This window comes from Panthera onca, chromosome E1 (genome assembly GCF_046562875.1).
Source record: "Panthera onca isolate mPanOnc1 chromosome E1, mPanOnc1 haplotype 2, whole genome shotgun sequence".
NCBI lineage: Eukaryota > Metazoa > Chordata > Mammalia > Carnivora > Felidae > Panthera > Panthera onca.
In genome coordinates, this window is record NC_138352.1 from 55,792,081 (window position 1) to 55,805,132 (window position 13,052).

At 53.1% G+C, this 13,052-nt stretch overlaps 2 protein-coding genes across 10 annotated transcripts in view; one reads left to right on the forward strand and one right to left on the reverse strand.

Moving 5' to 3' along the window:
* Window positions 1–284: 284 nt before the first annotated feature.
* Window positions 285–8,929, forward strand: CSF3 (colony stimulating factor 3). Of its 3 annotated transcripts, none has more exons than XM_060646172.3 (6): window positions 285–5,270; window positions 6,359–6,477; window positions 6,600–6,754; window positions 7,184–7,291; window positions 7,432–7,578; window positions 7,936–8,929. In XM_060646172.3, exons 2-6 carry the CDS (start codon window positions 6,465–6,467, stop codon window positions 8,098–8,100), a joined length of 588 nt encoding a protein of 195 aa, XP_060502155.3. In that variant the 5' UTR covers window positions 285–5,270; window positions 6,359–6,464; the 3' UTR covers window positions 8,101–8,929. The 3 variants fall into 3 exon arrangements, with proteins under 3 accessions (XP_060502155.3, XP_078293303.2, XP_078293302.2); XM_078437177.2 differs by having other exon boundaries at window positions 285–1,823; window positions 2,522–6,477; XM_078437176.2 differs by having other exon boundaries at window positions 285–6,477.
* A 1,654-nt stretch (window positions 8,930–10,583) lies between these two features.
* Window positions 10,584–13,052, reverse strand: part of MED24 (mediator complex subunit 24) — a 32,359-nt gene continuing 29,890 nt past the window's right edge. For 6 of the 7 annotated variants that reach the window (XM_060646163.3, XM_060646162.3, XM_060646161.3 and 3 more), the window contains 4 exons: window positions 12,717–12,816; window positions 11,751–11,831; window positions 11,318–11,466; window positions 10,584–11,135 (listed from right to left, as the gene is read on the reverse strand). In XM_060646163.3, the coding sequence (XP_060502146.1) occupies window positions 11,019–11,135; window positions 11,318–11,466; window positions 11,751–11,831; window positions 12,717–12,816 (447 nt within the window). In that variant the 3' untranslated portion in view covers window positions 10,584–11,018. Of the gene's footprint in view, window positions 11,136–11,317; window positions 11,467–11,750; window positions 11,832–12,706; window positions 12,817–13,052 lie in introns of those variants that run through there. The other variant, XM_060646165.3, reaches the window with a different exon arrangement.

Here is a 13,052-nt window from a genome sequence, read left to right on the forward strand (position 1 = left end):
AAATCTAGACCTCTAGGGGCGCCTGGGTGGCTCAGTCGGTTGAGCGACCGACTTTGGCTCAGGTCATGATCTCGCGGTCTGTGAGTTCAAGCCCCGCATCAGGCTCTGTGCTGACAGCTCAGAGCCTGGAGCCTGCTTCTGATTCTGTGTCTCCCTCTCTCTATGTCCCTCTCCCGCTCATGCTCTCTCTCTCTCTCTCTGTCTCAGAAGTAAACATTAAAAAAAAATAAATAAAAAAAAAAAATCTAGACCTCTAGAGGATCAAAGAAATGGCAGGGGTCTGACCCTCGGGAGGTTTGCAAGAGGAGAGAAGGGTCTCTGATGAGGCTGCAGCAGCAGGTTGAGAGCAGGTTTTGCCCAGCTGGCCCTTACTGAATGGGAGACGGGTTGTTCCCTGAGAGTGAGAGTTGGGTCAGCCCGGAGGGGCCTCCTTGTGGCTCCAGCTGCAGATAGCGGGGAAATGTGTCTGCCTCAGTCTTGACGTCTCCCAGCCGCTGACGGGGATGCTCCCCATCTCGGGTCATTGAATTACTGCTGTTCTCTGTTGGCGCCTGGGACGTTGCTGTACATGTTCTCTGTTCCTGCCAAGCGCTGTTATCTGAACACGGCCTCGTGGGTTTCTGCCTCTGCTTAATTGCATTCCCTCTCCTGCCACGCTCTGGCTCTCCACCTCGAGGATTTCTACACCTCCCCCAGGCTTCCTGCCTCACAGTGATTTATCCCCCTGGCATCTGGAACACTCGCTCGAGATCAGATCCTCTCAGGAGGTGGTGTGAAAGACTTATCTTCCCAGCTAGCTTGTAGGTTCTTCGAGAGCATGAAGAGGCATTTGTGTCCTCCCGGGGCTTTGCCCAGTACCTGACACACTGGGTTTGATGAAGTCTCGTTTGTGTGTTCATTACCAACTGAAGATTTTCATCTTGCAGTATCCCTAATTTCCATTAAAGGCATGTTTTCGACTGGCCTTGTTTTGGGTCCTGGTCCCATCCCAGCCTTGATCACAGTAATCTGGCATTGCCCACTTGCCCTGAAGCTTCTGCCACCTCCCAAGTGTAATGAAACTCTCTCTCAGAAAAAAAAGACTAACCTACACCCAAGGTAGGGCTCCAACCCACAACCCCAGGATCGAGAGTTGCACACTCTTTCAACTGAGCCAGCCAGGTGCCCCAAGGTTTTTGTTTTTGTTTTTTTTCTTTTTTCTTTTTTAAGGTAGTCTCCATACTCAATGTGGGGAAGAGTCACATGCCCAAAGACTGAGCCAGCCAGGTGCCCCTCAATGCTAACAAATTTTAGAGTCAGCACCTGGCCCAGAGTGCCTCAGGTCCTCTCCTGGTTGGTAACAGATTGGAGAGTATGTCATCCTGTTACAGAGAGTTGGGGTCATTCGACGTGATTTCCTGGTTCTCACCCACCTTGACTCTATGATAGACTATTTTTCTGCTCACTTTCTGGAAGTTTCTTTTAATTCGTTCCCATTGGCTTGGTTTTCTCTTCCTGGAGAAGCTTAGTGTCTTTTTTATGCTTGGAGAGTTCACTGTGTTCTCCACTTTATGGTTGGGTGGGTTTTTTTCTTTTTTTTTTTTTTGTTTTTTTTGTTTTGATTTTTGAGTTTTGTTTTAAATTACAAAACTACAGAGAAGCAGAAAGAATGACCTAACAAATACCCATGGAGTTTTCCACCCAAGTTTAATAAATGGTGACATTTGGTTATCATGTCATTTTTTCAACCAAGGAAAACCATTACAGATCAGTCAGAAGCCCATCTTGTTTCTTTCCCAGGCCCTTCCCTTACTTCCCTAGAGGCAGCCGCTCTGATGAATTCCGTAAGTAGCCTTCCAGCTTTATGTTTTTATACTTTATCTTCTACAAAATACAGTATTTTTTGTGGTTTTATTTTTTATTTTTTTTAACTTACATCCAAATTAGTTAGCATATAGTGCAACAATGATTTCAGGAGCAGATTCCTTAGTGCCCCTTATCCATTTAGCCCATGCCCCCTCCCACAACCCCTCCAGTAACCCTCAGTTCTCCATATTTATGAGTCTCTTCTGTTTTGTCCCCCTCCCTGTTTTTATATTATTTTTGTTTCCCTTCCCTTATGTTCATCTGTTTTGTCTCTTAAAGTCCTCATATGAGTGAAGTCATGATTTTTTGTCTTTCTCTGACTAATTTCACTTAGCACTATACCCTCCAGCTCCATCCACATAGTTGCAAATGGCAAGATTTCATTCTTTTTGATTGCTGAGTAATACTCCATTGTGTGTGTGTGTGTGTGTGTGTGTGTGTGTGTGTGTATACACACACACACCACATCTTCTTTATCCATCCATCCATCGATGGACATTTGGGCTCTTTCCATACTTTGACTATTGTTGATAGTGCTGCTATAAACATTGGGGTGCATGTGTCCCTTCGAAACAGCACATCTGTATCCCTTGGATAAAAACCTAGTAGTGCAATTGCTGGGTCATAGAGTAGTTCTATTTTTAGTTTTCTGAGGAACCTCCCTACTGTTTTCCAGAGTGGCTGCACCAGCTTGCATTCCCACCAACAATGCGAAAGAGATCCTCTTTCTCGGCATCCTCACCAACACCTGTTGTTGCCTCAGTTGTTAGTGTTAGCCATTCTGACAGGTGTGAGGTGGTATCTCATTGTGGTTTTGATTTGTATGTCCCTGATGATGAGTGATGTTGAGCATTTTTTCATGTGTCGGTTGGCCATCTGGATGTCTTCCTTGGAGAAGTGTCTATTCATGTCTTTTGCCCATTTCTTCACTGGATTATTTGTTTTTTGGTGTTGAGTTTGATAAGTTCTTTGTAGATTTTGGATACTAACCCTTTATCTGAAATGTCGTTTGCAAATATCTTCTCCCATTCTGTCGGTTGCCTTTTAGTTTTGCTGATTGTTTCCTTTGCTGTGAAGAAGCTTTTTATTTTGATGAGGTCCCAGTAGTTCATTTTCGCTTTTGTTTCCCTTGCCTCCAGAAACGTGTTGAGTAAGAAGTTGCTGCAGCATTTTTGTGTGTTTTTTAATCTTTTAAATGATGTATCACATGAATGTAACTTGCTCTTTTCACTCGCCATTGGTTTTGAGATCTAGTGGTGATACCATGCACAGCACTGTCCTAGGCACTGGGAAACAGCTAAATAAAGCAATTCAGCTTTATTAAGAGCAATAAATTCCTTTCCTCGCTGAGTTTTCATTCCGTGAGGGGCTCGGGGGGAAGGAAGCATATGTGGTATGGATGGACCACAGTTTATTTAGCCCTTCCCCTACTGCTGTGCACTGGTTTAGTATTAACAGTGCCGCAGAGGACATCGCTGTGTGTCTCCTAGCACATAGGCACTGTGCACATGGTTTGCAACCTTTTCTCAAAGGGCCAGATAGCACATTTTTTAGGCTTGTGAGCCATACAGTCTGTCACAACTATTCACTTCTGCCCTTCAGAGCAGCTATAAATAATATGCAAAAAAATTATTCAAGAACGCGGGAGTTTGAATTTCATATGATGTTTACAAGTTATGAAATATTCTTTTGTTGCCCATCCGTTTAAAAACGTAAAACCCCTTCTTGACACGAGGTGTACATAAATTGGCTCATGGGCCGAGTCTGCAACAAATGAGTCACTCCACAGCCCTTAGAAAGATGCTCCAAGTCCAGCACCAGATGAAAACAGGAAGCATGAGGGGAAGTTGCTGACCAGTTCTGGCCATTAAGAAACACCAGGGAAAGCCTTTGGAAGCTGGAAGGCTGAATGACAGCTAAGGGTCTCCAGAGCCAGGCCCTTTGCCCCAAGATCATTTTGGTCCAGCTCAGCCTGTGCGTCATGGCCAGTAACTAGCCCTGGCTCTCTACCTGGTCTTTATTCTCCCATGGGTAAGGCCGAAGTCTGGATTGAGCCATTATCCAAGAGGTACAGCTTATCTGAACAGGAAGGTAGTGTAATGGGAACAACAGGGGCTTGGGAAGCCTGACTGCAATTCCCGCCTGGCTCCACCGCCTGACCAGTTCTGTGATCTTGGGCAAGACCCTTCACTTGTCTGAGGCCGTCCCTTGTCTATAATGAGTATAATCCACATCCTTCCACTTGGTTTGTAGGATGAAATGACAAAAGTGTAATGGAAGGTACCTGACAGATAAGAGGTACCCAATGATTGCCAGCCAACATTTGGATTTTCTCCCTGTGGAATGGATGCCAGAACACTTCCTGGGATGGGCCACTCACTTCCCCTGGAAGCCGCCCGCTCCATCTTCTAACACTTGTGACCGCTAGTCACTTCTGTTGATCTGGAAACTAGCCGGCTGTGGCTTTCACTCCCTGTCCCACGTCCAGCCCTTGAGACCAGGCAACAACCCCCTCCTTTGATTCCCCAATCAAAACAGCCTGTTTTCTTCAAATTGTGATCTTTGAGCCCTCTCACCATTCTGGCCACCCAACCAAACACCCTACACACTTGGACTGTCGATAAAGACAGGAGTCTGGGTCTAGAACTTCCTGGCCACAGGTGAGGAAGTCCAAACATTGATTAAGAGATTTGATGGTTGAAGCACTGGGTGGCTCAGTTGGTTATGTGTTTGACTTCAGCTCAGTTCACGATCTCAGTTTGTGAGATCAAGACCCACATCGGGCTCCAGGCTGACAGTGTGGAGACTGCTTGGGATTCTCTCTCTCTCCCTCTCTCTCTGCTCTACTCCTACACTTGCACGTGCTCTCTCGCTCTCGCTCTCACTCTCTCTCAGTATAAATAAGCTTTAAAAAAAAGATTCCATGGTTAAGAGTTTAAGACTGTGGCACAGGGCAGACCTTGGTTCTGCTACTTGGGTAGGTTACTTAACCTCTTCAAGGTCATATTCATCTTCTGTAAAAGGGGAAATGGTTCTGGTACCTTCCTCCTGGGCTTGTTGAAAGGAATACACCCAATAATGTATGGAGAGTGTGTGGCACAACACCTGAAGCCAGCTGAGCCCTCTGGAGATTCTTTGGGGGACGGTAAAGGGGCACGTTTTGCAAATGAGTCTCCTGACCTCCACAGTTCTAAACCCACCCCTCTGCTCCCACAGAGCTGGCCATACACCTGGTCTCAGTCAGTGCTTGGTTGCCAACTGCCTAGCCTGAGGTGGACAGGAGACCAGAGGCAAGATGTGAACAGATCGGAACGTGAAGTCCCTGCCAGCTGTGGCCACCAGGGGGGCACCCCAGCCCCAGAGGTGGCCTCACCCAGGCAGACACACCTACTCCTCATCCAAAGAAATCTGTTCCTTGGCCTGAGGTGAGGTAAATTGGGACAGAAAGTGACAGCCTTGGGTGTGGTCGGTCAGGCCCCAAGTCCTGTGGGAAACCCTCAAGCCTGAGGCAGAGGCCTAGACTAACTGTGAGTCTGACTCTGCTATCCATGACCTTGGGCAAGGCACTTTCCTCTCTGGCGCAGGTTCACTGGGGTCAGAACAGACTCCAAGACTTGCCTGGTTCTAGGATTTGAGGCTGGGGCAGCTTCTTCTTTCTCACTCCCAGCCTTTCTCCAGCTCAGGGCAGCACACACTCTGACTGGCAGTGAACCTGGCCTGGGAAGCCATGTGTCACAGATGCCCCCAATTCCAAAGCGCTGGTGGACACCATTGGAGGGAGGCGTAGTGCGGGAGGAGGAGGAAGGGCAGGGTCAGGTGAACCAAGAGGCTCAGAGCCTCAAAGGTCTTGCTTCATTTGGGACAGACATCCGGTTTCCTCTGGTTTCTGCCAGGATTCTGGGGGCTTAAAGGAATGAGTCATGGAGGGGGATTGGGGGGTTCCCAGCTAACCAGTTTGCGACAGGAGCCTGGGATGATGCCCATCAAAGTGTGGGGTGGAGATGGGAGGCAAGACCCCAATGTCCCTATCTCAGGCCCCTGGCCCATCAGGAGGGGACTCAGGAAGGCAGCCTCCTGGGAGTTTGGGGGGTAAAACTAGCTTCTTCCCTCCCAGAATTTGGGGCCTAGGGAGCAGGTGGCTTGAGAATCCCAAGGGAGAGTGCCAGGGGACTGCTCCAGCAGATCCAGGGGAGGGAGGGAGGGGCTGCCCAGAGGCTGGCCTCTTCCCCAGTCAGTCTGACCAGCCTCCAGCCTCCAGGGCTTTTATCAGTGGCTCGGCCTTTGTTCAGCGGTTCTGATCAAACACCCTGGGGCAATTCGGGCCTGGGTGGGGCTAAGGGGAGGAAGGGAGTTTGAAGGGGACTGGACGTCAAAGAAGGATCAGAGATTCCACAATTTCACAAAACTTTCGCAAACAGCTTTTTGTCCCAGCCCCCCTGCATTGTCCTGAACGCCAAATTTGCATAAAGTTATTACTAAGCCTTAGTCGTAGCACCAGGTAATTTCCTTCCAGGCCGCCATGGGCTTATGTATAAAGGCCCTCTGGAGCTGATCCCTGCCAGAGCCCAGAGTCTGCAGACCCACCCAGACCTCCTGCTAAGCCTGCTGCCCAGAGCCCCATGAAGCTGACCGGTGAGTGTCCCAGCCCCAGGGAGGGAGGATGGAGTAGTAGAGGGGCTGGGGGAACCTGGGCCCTGGAAAGGGACCCCAGCGGGAGTGGACAGCATGTCTCCTGAGCCCCTATCTGCCCTCAGCCCTGCAGCTGCTGCTGTGGCACAGCGCACTCTGGATGGTGCAAGAAGCCACCCCCTTGGGCCCTCCCAGCTCCCTGCCCCAGAGCTTCCTGCTCAAGTGCTTAGAACAAGTGAGGAAGGTCCAGGCTGATGGCGCAGCGCTGCAGGAGAGGCTGGTGAGTGAGAGGCCAGGAGGGGACAAAGATGCTGGAGAGGGGTGGTGGAGGAAAGAAGACCCAGAGGGCTGCATGGAGGGAGGAAGGGGCAAGAGCTGAGGGAGGGGACGGGAATACTAAGAAGACATCATCAGGGAGGGACATGGGAGAGGAGAGACCCAGGGGGAACGGGGAGAAAATTAGGGAGAGGTGTGGAGCCACGGAAGTCTGGCCAGGAACTGGGGGGAGAGAACGTTGCAGGGACGGTGCTCTCGGTGCTCTCGGAGCGGCTGCCTGGGATCACAGTGGAGGGCAGAATGGGGCTGAGCAGCCTGGCAGGACCAGGAGGGAGGGGAAGATCTTGGAGAAACGGGGAGGACTTGGACTCGGGAAGCAGAAGCAGCCCAGCCCCATCAGGACCCCCTCACTCAGCATCCTTCCCGTCCCCAGTGTGCCGCCCACAAGCTGTGCCACCCTGAGGAGCTGCTGCTGCTTGGGCACGCTCTGGGCATCCCCCAGGCTCCCCTGAGCAGCTGCTCCAGCCAGGCCCTGCAGCTGGTGAGTTTCTGGACCGGGAGGAGGGCGATGAGGGGAGGGAAGGATGGTCTGGAAGTCTCCCTGGATCTCCAGGCTCCAATCTGGGGCCCCAAAAGGAGCATCCCGGGCAGCAACCTCTGACGCCCTACTCTGTCCCGCAGACGGGCTGCCTGCGTCAACTCCACAGTGGCCTCTTCCTCTACCAGGGCCTCCTGCAGGCCCTGGCAGGGATATCCCCCGAGTTAGCCCCCACCCTGGACATGCTGCAGCTGGACATCACCGACTTTGCTATCAACATCTGGCAGCAGGTGAGAGCCTCGCTGGGAATGGCAAGTGTTCGGGGCCTGGACTGAGCCGGTCCCCAAAGACTGGGCTGAAAGCTTGGGTATCCCACTTCTTTAGGAACGGGATGGGAGCACTCCCAGGCATGTGTGTAAGGAGCTACCACTTCATCCCAGGCTCCCCTCGCTGCTGGCCCTTCCCCACTCTCTAGATGAGGGCGGGAGACAGATCACTGGACCTTGAAACAGACCTGGGTTCAAGGCCTGGCCCCACCATTAACCGTGTGATCTTCCACAGCCCATCAGCCTTTTGCGTTTCCTCATTTAATAATGTATTTGCAGCAGGGCCTGCCTGGTTGCTGATCTCATCTTTCCCCCCCACAGATGGAAGACGTGGGGATGGCCCCTGCAGTGCCGCCCACCCAGGGCACCATGCCAACCTTCACCTCGGCCTTCCAGCGCCGGGCAGGAGGCACCCTGGTTGCCTCCAACCTGCAGAGCTTCCTGGAGGTGGCATACCGTGCTCTGCGCCACTTCACCAAGCCCTGAGCAAAACCCTCCCCCACGAGTGTATTTATCTTTATTTAATATTTATGCTTATTTAAACCTAATATTTAAAGACAAGAAAGAGCAGAAAGGAGCCCTGGACTCTTGGGTCCTTCCTGCCACCTCTGAGTTTCATTCTCCTGCTTGTAGCAGGGAGAAAATCTGTCCCCGGGACTGGGAGGCAGATAGGTAAATACCACGTATTGATTTCTATGACTGCTCCCTGGCCTGGCTCTGTGGTGGGCACTGGGAAGAACCCCAGTGAACCCCTTAGCCCAAGGGTACCCACCTTGAGGCCCTCGGAAGCATCAGAAAGTCTCCCAAGTGGGAGACAAGACAACCCTGTTTAATATTTAAACAGCAGTGTTCCCCTACCGGGTCCTCCCTCGCTCTGGCCTCACCGAAGTGCCTGGCGCATGCCAGGTGGGCTAGGCCTTGCTTCTCACGTCCCCTTCCCTACACAGTAAAGCCCGCAGAGGCAGCCAGGGCCGGAAAGCTTGACCCTGGGGTCCCACGAATTCGCTAGGGAATCTAGTTTTCAAGATGCTTTGGGGAATATTTTGACTTCCAGTATGGGGAGCCCAGGCATGGCTGACATTTCTCATCTTTCTGGATGCCTCGTAGCGACGACAGGCTCCTAATGCCTGCCCCACCCTCACCAGGGTCAGGATTCTGACTCCTCAAGGGCCGGGCAGAGAGTCACTTACCGGCCTCGCTGGAGGGGGACTGGGAGTGCGGGGCCTGTGTGATGGAGAGGAACGTTCAACTCTTCACCCTCCACCTCTGCCCCCACTTTCTCACTGTAGCCAAACTGTGATAATAAAGTGTTTTGTTTGTCTCCAGTAAACGTTCTTCCTCTTTCTTGAGTCCAGCTGGTGCCCAGCCAGGGATTGGGTGGGGGAGGGCTGAGTGGGGGGTGAGGCCAGAGGGAGGGAAAGAGGAGGTGCAGGGAGGAAGAGGGCCGTCCTCTAGCTCATCAACATTCACGCCTTTAGCATGGATTTCTCTTGTACCTGCTCTGTGCAGGCACTGAGCTAAGTGCTAGGGACACAGCAGTGGGCAAGGCATGTATGGTCCCTGGCCTCAAGGAGCCACAGCCTAGTGGGAAGACAGAAGGCAGATGGACAGCCATACTGGGAGAGAACGTGGGATTGGGGAGTCTTAATAGTCCAGACATAGACACTGGCCCAAAGCAAGGGAGGATTTAATGTCTGCACAGAGCTGGTCAGTTTATCATCTTCCATAAACTCCAGCCCATCCACACTCACAGCTGCCCACGACGATAGAGTAAGTGCCTTTTACAGATTAGGATCTGAATTCAGGGTGACAACCTGGGTCAGAACTCAAATTCCCGGCCCTGTACTTCTCTCCCTCAAGTTCTGCTTCTGATCTGACAGGGAGCAACTCAGGTCAGCTGCCACTTCTCTGCTGGTCTCAGCCTCAGGGGCTGTTGAGCTCACAGGGTGAGTGGGCAGGTGTGTGTGTGTGTGTGTGTGTGTGTGTGTGAGAGAGAGAGAGAGAGAGAGAGATGCAGAGATTGGAGGGGCTGCTTCACACCGCAGATTGGAAGCAATCCTGTGTCCTCCACCAGACCCAGGAAAGTTCAGATGGCCAACCGGTCCCCAGTCCCCCATCTCAAGGCTTCCCCTTGGCTCCTCGAGCATCTTTCACTTCCCTTCCCCATCTGGCTCCTTAGAAAGGATGGGGGCACCTGGGTGGCTCAGTTGGTTGGTTAAGCGTCCGACTTCAGCTCAGGTCAAGATCTCACAGTTTGTGAGTTCGAGCCCTACATTGGGCTCTCTGCTGTCAGCAGAGCCCGCTTCAGATCCTCTGTCCCCGCTCTCTCTCTGCCCCTTCCCCACTCATGTGCACATGTGCACACAATCTGTCAAAATAAACACTAAAGAAAAAGAAAAAAAAAGAAAGGTCTGGCTGAGCGGGGCCACTCTGTCAAAATAAACACTAAGGAAAAATTAAAAAAAAAGAAAGGTCTGGCTGAGCAGGGCCAGAGCCCCCAGCCATGTGGCTCAGAGCCCTCCCTCTCTGCTTGGTCCTGAAGAAATCGGGGCTTGAGATGTGTGGAGAAGACAAGCAAGGGTTAAACAGATCCTGCCCTCACCCCCCAGTCCTCTTTTGGAAAGCACAGATCAAACTCCGGGCCAGTCAGACTCTGGGTGGGGTTGGGCCTAGTGGGAGAGCATCAGGACAGGACAGTGGGGCCTTTAGCCAAAACCTCTCCCTTTTCAGAGTTAAGTCTGACTTTGGGGTGTGGGGGCAGGCAGCGGGCGTGTGTTGACTCCTTATCGCCCAGTGCATGTCTTAGGAAGGGAAGGTCTGCCCCTGCTGAGTGGACAAACACAGGAACCTGAGCCCAGACCTCCTCAGCCACAGGGCTGAGTCTCTGCCTGGGGCACAGTATATGGGATTCCAAGGAGAAGATGTTCCCTGCCCCCGTGGGACAAACACCGACACCACTTGGAGTCACACAGGGACCCACAAAGATCTTTATTTACAAATGAGCTGAGGTGAACTTCCCTCATGTGTTACAAAAATATATGTGTATATATACACTCTGCACCTGTAAAAATTCCTCAGAGGTACATCTACTGTTGGAAGGCGGGGGGGGGGGGGGGGGGTGGCGGGCAGGGCAGGGGTGTGGGGTGTGGAGGGCCCTGGGCTAAGAGCCAGGCTGCTCACATTCTTCAGGTGCTGGCAGGGGGAGAGGAAATTATGAAAGAAAGAAACTGGGAGACGTCTTAGAGGTCAGATGTCAAGAGTAGGGGAATGATCTGGAAATGACAAAGGGTTCTTACATCACGTGGATATGAGCAATGATGTCTCATCTTTCCTCACTGTTCCCCTCTGAGGCGCCTGGAGCCGTGGGCCCCCCCCGGCTGACCCCTGCAGCCACTCCAAGCCTCTCAGAGCGCAGCAATGGCCTTGGCAGCCACCTGGCGACCCAGAGACAGGCTGAGGTCCGTGATGGCCAGAACCACCTTGGGGCTGGACATGGCTGACACCTTCACCAGTTCTGATACCTGCCACAGACAGACAAACGGCCGCTCACTGGGGCTACCTGGTGGTGGCCCCGGTGTCCTGGGAGGAAGGAGGCCCCTCCTACTCTGACGGCTGTCACTGAACCCCAGGCTTCCACTAAGACTCGCTGCCCCATCTGAGCCCGAAGGCGGGGACCGGCCGGGCCTGGAGACGAAGCACTCACGGTGGTAAAGGGCATGAACTGCAGGATGCTGCCGCGGCTGCCCTGCTCCAGGCAGTCCACACACTCCTCCATGAACCACTGCACAAACTGGGTGTGCGGGCCGGCGGTCCGCGAGCCCAGGATGGAGGAAATGAGCAGGAACAGGTTGGCTGTGCGGGATGGGGGGACAGGGAGCACTCCGTGAGAAGGGGCTGAGAGGGGTTAGGCTGGGAGGTGGTGGTGGCACCAGAAAGCAAAAGGAAAGAAGTGCTCAGAATGCCCCCCAAATGGGGGCGTCCAAAAGAGGAAGCGTGAAAGGAAAACGAGTGAAGAGGGACTAAATGGGAGTCTGGGGGTGACGGGAGAGCCAGCGACCGGGGAGATGGGGCAACATAGCAGGAGTGAAGGGACACCAGGAGGACCCCTCCGGCTGCAGCACAGTGGGAGGACTCACCCAGGACTCGGTTCAGTGGGTCTCTCATGTTAACCGTGTGGAGCTGGGAGGCTGACAGGGAGCTGCTCATGGAGCGGTCGGCTGTGGGGCCAGGCAGAGGGGGCCTGAGGAAAAGGCCTCCTGCGTTCAAAACCCCCCTTCCCAGAGGACGCCCTCACTCGTCAGGCATGGAGGGCCTGCCCGGGGAAGGTCCTGGATCCAGAGTCACAGAGGGGCCCCGAATACAGACATCCCACAGGGAGAGGAGAGAGTACATTTGGTGAACACCGCCAGGCGCCCATCTGCGGCCTGCGCGTGGATCAGGCCACTTAATCCTCGCAATCCCATTTTACAAAGAAACCAAGACTCAGGTTTGCTGAGTGGCCAAAGGTCACAGGGTTTGTAGGTGGCGGCCTCAACATCTTTCCTCTGCCCAAGTGCACAGTTGGTGATTTAATCCCAAAAAGGCCTTAGAGAAATGTCTAGACTCAAGAGAAATCTCTGGAAACAGGAAAAATTAAGTGCCACAGGAGAAGCCCTTGGAAAAGGGAGCCTGGAGAGGAAGGGGTGATCTTCAGGCAGGAAGAGTGGGGAGCAGCCCCATGTCCCAGCCCAGACCTCAGGGGCCGTTTCAGGGGAAGGAAGGCCAGAGCTGGTGAGTCAATGGCACAGACTGTGCCTGAGGCAGTGAACTCACTTGTGGTGAGTAAGGCACGGGGAAGGGACAGTGGTGCATGCGGGGCTGGGCTGGGGTCTGGGCAGAAGAGCATCAGTCCTTCGGAAGAGGTCCCCAACAACCCTGGGCTCTCGGCAGGTAGAAAACAGAGCGCAGTGGGGAGCGGGATGAGACAAACTTCCCCCACACTCTCTCTGACCCGCAGATATGCGGCAGCCACGGACCACACCAAGCAACTTTCCCAGGCAGGGGTGAGTTCCCAGGAAAGGAGCAGCCCGCCCAGCCCCGTCCGCACGCTCACTGGGACTCACTGGGACTCGAAAGGACGTTGGCGTCTTCCTCATTGGAGCTGAGCAGTCGCATCAGCTTCGAGGGCTGCATGTCATCCAAGGGGAAGAGACTGATATAATCCTGGAGGGCGGGAGAGTCACTTTTACACCCTTGAGTCCCCAAATTCCCTGTCATCAGGGAGGAGAGCTGCAGCTCACATAGGAGTGAGGAAGAGTCAGCTCCCCATAGGCCTCAGCCGGCATCTCCAGTAGGACCAGCTTCCCTTACCCTCCCACAGCCCTAGTGACAGACCCCCTCACACAGTCACCCTTACAGACGCTCGGCCAACTGAGCCCTGACGCAGCCACCCAGGGAAG